Source organism: Epinephelus moara, chromosome 16, assembly GCF_006386435.1.
Source record: "Epinephelus moara isolate mb chromosome 16, YSFRI_EMoa_1.0, whole genome shotgun sequence".
NCBI lineage: Eukaryota > Metazoa > Chordata > Actinopteri > Perciformes > Serranidae > Epinephelus > Epinephelus moara.
This window is the reverse complement of record NC_065521.1, coordinates 387841-395676: the sequence shown is the minus strand read 5'-3', so window position 1 is coordinate 395676 and position 7836 is coordinate 387841. Positions and strand designations below refer to the sequence as shown.

General features: G+C 39.8%; 1 protein-coding gene across 6 annotated transcripts in view; it reads right to left on the bottom strand.

Annotated features, from left to right (window-relative positions):
- LOC126402315 (aryl hydrocarbon receptor-like) overlaps positions 1 to 7836 on the bottom strand; it is a 38599-nt gene that overhangs the window by 28970 nt on the left and 1793 nt on the right. For 3 of the 6 annotated variants that reach the window (XR_007571171.1, XM_050064197.1, XM_050064198.1), the window contains exons 1-2: positions 7205 to 7777; positions 1730 to 1821 (exon numbers count right to left, since the gene is read on the bottom strand). Coding sequence is in view for 5 of the 6 variants with exons in the window: in XM_050064197.1 (XP_049920154.1) it covers positions 1730 to 1821; positions 7205 to 7514 (402 nt within the window). In the remaining variant the exon portion in view is untranslated. Of the gene's footprint in view, positions 1 to 1729; positions 1822 to 7204; positions 7778 to 7836 lie in introns of those variants that run through there. The other 3 variants (XM_050064199.1, XM_050064200.1, XM_050064201.1) reach the window with 2 other exon arrangements.

The window sequence follows — 7836 nt, the reverse complement described above, 5'->3', positions numbered from 1 at the left end:
CGTTGGCCTGGGCCGCTGCACTGAACGCACTGCATAAACGCCAGGGCCACACCGCCCGCGGAAGTGCTGCTGGTCGACAAGCGGTTCTGCTCCCAGCTGTTGCCTCCGTCACCCCCCGGCTTGACACATTTGCTCGTGGCGCCGAAACGGAGCTGCGCGGCGCAGCCGGTGTGGATGACACAATTGGTTAACATGGACGCCGAAAGGAAACTGGCTTCGCTTCTCGGCGCTTCGAGGCTATTCGCAGCGCTTCCGCGGGCGGTGTGGCCACGGGTCAGAGAGGGGGGGGGCGAGCGAGAGGTCCGCGGTCGTTTCTACGTGATGTTATAGATAATTGTTTTATGTGTTTTAATGTGTAGGTATGTAAATGTTTTCAATGACGTTTATGTTGAAATAAAAATACCTACAAGTAGTTATGTTTCCTTGTATTGGTTTGCCCTCTTGTGGACATAATGCGAAAAAAAAAAAAAATTCGAATGGTTCGAACCTCTGAGTTATTTTTAGAAGGAATATTCGAATGTCATTTTTGAGCAATTTTGACAGCCCTACTACAAATTATCACCNATGTGTTTTAATGTGTAGGTATGTAAATGTTTTCAATGACGTTTATGTTGAAATAAAAATACCTACAAGTAGTTATGTTTCCTTGTATTGGTTTGCCCTCTTGTGGACATAATGCGAAAAAAAAAAAAATTCGAATTTTCGAATTCATTCATCAATTCATTTTTGAGCAATTTTGACAGCCCTACTACAAATTATCACCCTCTACAGCACCAGTGCTGTGGGCTAAAAAAGTTAACGTACAGCCCTGTATACGTTTCTTCTCTGTTCCGAAACCAAAATCAAACCCTGAAAAGTGTAGGGTTAGCTAGCTAGCTACTGAGGGTAGAGCCTACTAACGGTGAATGAAGATTGACCCTGCTGTACAGGAGCCAGTGAAGGGAAACTGGGTGGAGGAAGCTGCCAAGGAGCTGAAAATGTCTGGTTATCGCTGCTGTTGGCGACACTGTGTGTCTTATTCAGTAAAAATCACAAAATAAAATGGGTGTTTAGGAAGTAGAAGAAGGCAGATAGCAAGTCGTCGCCCGTCTTTTGTTTAGTTACCACGAACGCACAGCTGCTAAGTACATCGTTTGTTGATATGACGTAACAGATAAGTAACTTCAGCATTCAATTAGTGTTCATTTTTCTTGCTATTTGATTTATATGCGACTCCCAAAATTCGTGGGCCGGACAGATAAACAACCCTGTCATTACTTTGACTTGTGAAAACAATACTAGTGTGAGATGAAAGTGGAAAACAACTGTGGTGACGCATTTCTCTTTTCAAAAGCTGGCGTAAGTCCAAGAAAGCAAGCCATTCCTGCTCTCGTCCATCTGAAGGTTCCTTCTGACCTAAAACAGCCAATTACTGTTGTTGTTGTTGTTGTTGTGTACGGACTCTCCGCATGATGCACGTGAAAAGAAGCCTCAGAGCCTCAGAGCCGGGGGGTCGTCAGCGGTTACATGATAGCTACTCGTCACATATGAATCCAGATACAAACATGTCAGAGACGCACTGAGGGATGGTGATGCGACCGCTCAGCTCAAACTGTATCCAGATGTTTACAGAGTGTAAATACATCTGGTTGGCTGAGCCGCACTCATTAACTCCACACCACATTAGCCGCAGCACCAGCCGTGATTAAAGACGCCACAGATCACATGACATGACAGCGGCCTCACCGACCTGCAGCAGCAGCTCCCCCTCAGGTACGCGACCACCGCTGTGATCGCTGCTCTTCTTCACGCCGTTGGACAGCTGGTTCTTCTTCAGCGCCACTGCAGAGAGAGAGACGCAGATGGAAGAAGTTAGTGACAGACTTTAATCCAACACAAATCAACTCTACAAAGGAATCTGTCGTCGTGTTGTGGAGCTGGAATGTTACATATTTATCACACGGAGGCTGGCTCTGTTTCACGAGCCTCAGCCATGATGGAAAAATATTTGCGTCCCTGTTGAGGACAGTTTAAATTTAACACGTAGCAGAACACTGTGCTTCTCAAACTTCTCCTGCACAGTCAGGCAGACAGAACGTCCCACAGGGGGGGGGGGGGTTCTCCGTGACCTCTGACCCCCGAGACAAAAACCCAGAGGCCGGCACGGTGCCTTTGACCCCGGGGATAAAATGTGTTTGAGTGGGCCGAGTCTGAAGGAAACAAAGAGCCTTTCTGAAGCAGCAGCCGAGACGTTAATGGAAGAGGAAGTCTCAGACAATGCAGAGGGCGAAGGTTCCCGCACTTAGACTGCTTCTCCTGACGGGGATCAATGAAGCCTCATCGAGTCGTACATGAGATTCAAAGAGCCGAACCTTTAGTCTGTTGGTGACAGAGCTCAGTGTAGTGGAAGCTCACAGGGCCGAGAGAGAGAGAAGGAGCAGGAAAAGCATGTCAGCTATCAATAATTAAGACCTGGTGGAGGTGGAGGGGGGCGTTCTGCGCCCTGACGTCATGAACGGGAGCCGGCGGCAAGAAAAACACCCCGAGGCGACCTGGAGGAGGAGGAGGGGACCTCTGTTGGCACAACGGAGGGCAACCAGGACACCAACAGCCATTAAAAACATCACAACAGACGCTCTTCACCCCTCTGACTCACTGCGCCAGGACACATAGGGAAACATAACGGCAGCTCAAATCATCTTCCTCATCTTTTACCTCTGTTCTGAACTGTTGCCAAAATCTGAACTCGTCCTCATCCACCTGCAGCAGCCACACACACACAGTCTGGACGGGCCACCCGGTGGGACGGTGACATAAACAATGACCCGTCTAATCCAGCATCTCACGGCTGTGACCGAAATAAATTTTTCAAAGGTTCAAGCGAGTGCAGCGGCAGAGCTGACGGAGGGGAGCGTCCCCCGAATGACAACAGCAACAACAAAGATGTGCGAACTACAGTGTGTTTGTGGGTGTTGGGCTTAAAGACATGCGTATGAAATATTTATGGAGACATGTTTTACTGTTTCAGTTATCGTCACACACAGTGTTGATCTATCTATCTGGGAATTTATTGTGACGAGGGCTGTCAAATTATTATTTTTTCGATCGCAATTAATCACATTTTTAATTGCAATCGGACATTTTATGAATATTTTTTCCGACATTTCATTCATATTTGTCAGACATTTAATAAACATATTTTCGGATATTTTTTTAATATTTAACCTGACATTTAATGAAAATTTGTTGGACATTTTATTAACATATTTTTGGATGTTTTATTAATATTTTTTCTGATATTTTAGTAATATTTGTCAAACATTTTATTAATATATTTTTGGACATTTTATTAATATTTTTTTCTGTTATTTTATAAATGTTTTTTCTGATATTTTAGTAATATTTGTCAGACATTTAATAAACATAATTTCGGATATGTTTTTAATATTTAACCTGACATTTAATGAATATTTGTTGGACATTTTATTATTATATTTTTGGACATTGTATTAATATATTTTCTGACATTTTATAAATATTTTTTCTGATATTTTAGTAATATTTGTCAAACATTTTATTAATATATTTTTGGACATTTTATTCATTTTTTCCCCGACATTTTATTAATATTTGTCAGACATTTAATAAACATATTTTCGGATAGGTTTTTAATATTTAACCTGACATTTAATGAATATTTGTTGGACATTTTATTAACATATTTTTGGACATTTTATTGATAGTTTTTCTGATATTTCATTAATATTTGTTGGACATTTTATTATTATATTTTTGGACATTTTATTCATATTTTTTCTGATATTTTATAAATATTTTTTCTGATAATTTAGTAATATTTTTGGACATTTTATTAATATACTTTCAGACATATTATTAGTTTTTTTCCGACATTATATTAATATTTGTCAGACATTTTATTGATATATTTTCAGGCATTTTATTAATATTTATTCCAACATTTTATTAACATTTGTTGGACATTTTATTAATATATTTTCAGGCATTTTAATTAATATTTTTTCTGTCATTTTATAAATGTTTTTTTCTGATATTTTAGTAATATTTGTCACACGTTTTATTAATATATTTTCGGACATTTTATTCATTATTTCCCCGACATTTTATTAATATTTGTCAGACATTTAATAAACATATTGTCGCATATGTTTTTAATATTTAACCTGACATTTAATGAATATTTTCGGACATTTTATTGATAGTTTTTCTGATATTTTATTAATATTTGTAGAACATTTTATTATTATATTTGTTGGGCATTTCATTAATACTTTTTCTGATATTTTATAAATATTTTTTCTGATATTTTAGTAATATTTGTCGGACAATTTCTTAATATATTTTTGGACATTTTAGTCATATTTTTTTGTCATTTAATTAATATTTGTTGGACTTTTTATTTTAAATAAATCTCGGACATTTTATTAGTATTTTTTCCAACGTTTAATTAATATTTTTCTGACATTTTATTAATACATTTTCAGACAAACGCGCATTTCAAAACAGTTTTGAAGACCACATAAACAATATGAAGCAACTGTTAGCAGAGCGTCTTCATTGAAATTCTAATGAATGCATTGACATTTACTTCCTGATCTTGACTATTAGATTTATCTATTTCAATTCAGCGCTTTGCTGCTACAACACTGAGGTCTGAAAACACAGTGTGCTGGTGTCTCATCGTGGTGACAGTCGATGAAGAGGGCAGAGGTGATTGGGAGGGCGATGCTGTGCCACAGTTCAGGGTCAGACACAGCAAAGGCTGGATCAACCCTGAGCTTGAAGCTGGAGCGTGGGACAGTCAGGAGGCCCAGGTCAGCTGATCGGAGGGACTTCACAATCAGAGGAGGTCTCAACACTGACAGCGCACACTGTCACAGATTTAGAGGTAGAGACGTGCTGATGGTCTCCACGGATACAAGCAGCGAGGAAACAGCAGAGGCAGGAAATAATAGACAATGCTGCTGCATTAAGTAAGTAACCTCTAATCTGCTCTGAGCACTTGGCAGATGGCCTCACATGGAAACAGATGTGGCCTAACACACACACACACACACACACTGGCCTGGATGGATGATTTGCTTTATGAGTAAAGTTTAGATTTCAGAGTTTACGTGGTGCAGCAGAGGAGTAAATGTGATGACAGCTGAACCGTAGGGTTCATCAGTTTTCACCAGACGTCCTGAACGCAGCGTCGAGCACAAACACAAGGGGGAAACAGTTTTGGAGAGCTGAAAGTTGAGAGAAATTAAGACGGGGGCTTCTCTGAGGTTGCAGGAGTCAAAAGTTGAAAAGTGGGCGCCTGTGCCTCCCCCGCTCCTTTCTTCAAAAGGTCTGTAAAGCGGCCGTGAGTGGATTATCCCGCCGTGTTTTTATTCTCCGAGGCTTTCATCTCCTCCTCCCACCTCCTCTCCGCAGTCTCTTCAGACCTACATTACTGTGTGACTGAGACTTTGGGACAAGGGTCGACTCGTGGCCACGGGCGAGAGGAGCTGACCTACAATACGTTGAGGTTGTATTAAGACGCGGCTGGGGGGGGGGTTGTCCAGGGTTCACGCACTCACACGGAGATGGGTCTGCTGACCTGTTTCTGCAGGGGCGGCATCGAACGGGGGCGGCTAATGTGTTTTTCAGCAGAGAGACGCAGGTTAAAGATATCTTTATACGGTTTACACACACATTCGATCTGCTCACGTTTCACACACACACACACACACACACACACACACACACACACACACCTACATCCCCAAAATCCATCTGCTATGCCTGTAAGCCTGCTAACTCCTCGACAAAGCCACTTCACCGCTTCTTAGACAGGAGTCTGAAGCCCAGACGCAAAGGTCACGACCTCTAAATCTTTATGAAAACATATATTTAGAAACATGTATATACATACATGGCGTCACTGTGTGAACTCAGACTCTCCCTCACCTTCCGTCTTTTAACGTGAAACCTTCCACTGTCTGTTCCTGCGTGTTTTTGTGCCTCTGTGTCCGCAGGTCCTGTGCAAGGTGTGAAAAGCCAGTGTTCCAGTCGGCGGCGGCGAGGAAGACGACACACTGACATTTACCAGCTTCACTTTCCTTCTGTCTGTGCCAGTTTCACGAGTCGTCATCGTCACCACTTTTAAACCACGTCATGGTCTGCTTCCTCGTGTGTTTCAGACATTTTATTAATATTTTTTTCTGATATTATAATAACATTTGTCGGACATTTTATTAATATACTTTCAGAGTTTTTAAAACATTTTTCTCGACATTATATTAATATTTGTCTGACATTTTATTGATATATTTTTGGACATTTTAGTCATATTTTTCTGTCTTTTTTTTTATTGTTTGTCATTTTATTAATATACTTTCAGACACTTTATTAATTTTTTTCCAACATTATATTAATATCTGTCAGACATTTTATTGATGCATTTTTTGACATTTAATCAATGTTTATATTTTTCTGTCTCTTTATTTTTTTTTATTGTTTGTCATTTTATTAGTATTTTTTCCAACATTTTATTAATATTTTTTCTGATATTATAATAATATTTGTCAGACATTTTATTGATATATTTTTGGACATTTAATTAATGTTTTTTCCCCTGACATTTTATTAACATTTGTCGGACATTTTATTAATATATTTTTCTGATATTTTAACAATATTTGTTGGACATTTTATTAGTTTTTTTCCGACATTATATTAATATTTGTCAGACATTTTATTGATATATTTGTTGGACATTTAATTAATGTTTTTTCCCCGGCATTTTATTAAAGTTTGTCGGACATTGTATTGATATTTTTTCCTGATATTATAATAATATTTTTGGACATTTTAGTCATATTTTTCTGTCTTTTTATTTTCTATTGTTTGTCATTTTTTTAATAGACCTCGGACATTTTACATGTATACAACATTATATTAATATTTGTCAGACATTTTATTAATACATTTTCAGACAATACGCATTTCAAAACAGTTTTGAAGTCCACATAAACAATATGAAGCAACTGTTAGCAGAGCGTCTTCACTGAAAATCTAATGAATGCATTGAAATTTACTTTATTTACTTCAATCCAGTCGATGGAGGGGGCAGATCTGATTGGGAGGGCGATGCTGTGCACTTTTAAACCATGTCACGTGCTGCTTCGTCGTGTGTTTCATTGTGATGTCGTGCTCTTACCGGAGAAGAAGCTCTTGGTGCGGAGGAAGCTGACGCTCAGCCTCAGGATGGACAGCTTGTCCAGGCTGGAGATGACGTCTTCGGGGAAGGGCAGCAGGCTGGCGAGCCGGTCCAGCTCCGAGTTCAGGCGGTCGCGGTGGCGTTTGGACGGGTTGGACTTGGTGCCTTCGGCTGGGGTCGGTTTGACTCTGGACATGAAGGGAGGACGCCTATATTTAACGCTTACAAGGTCACAAGTGTGTGTTGGTGGTGGGTTAAGGATGGCACGTACAAATGAAACTTTCTGTGGCATACTAGACTGTGTGGTCATCTTTATTCCTGATGTTCTGCTGAGCTGTTTGAAGACAAGTCAGTAAATAAACTTGGAATAAAAAGGTAATAAAGTTGAGATGTATAATGTGACAATATGCAGCTTCAAAACATTTAATATGCGATTATATTCCTCTAAATCAGTCAAATTATTTACCAGGGGGGCGCTATAGCAACCCATTGAAATGTCAAACTTTGAATGGGCATATCTCATGCCCCGTATGTGGTAGAGACATGAAACTTTGCACAGAGATGCCTCTCCCCATGAGGAACACATTTGCCTCAAGAACCCATAACTTCCGCTTATATAGATTTTCCACCAT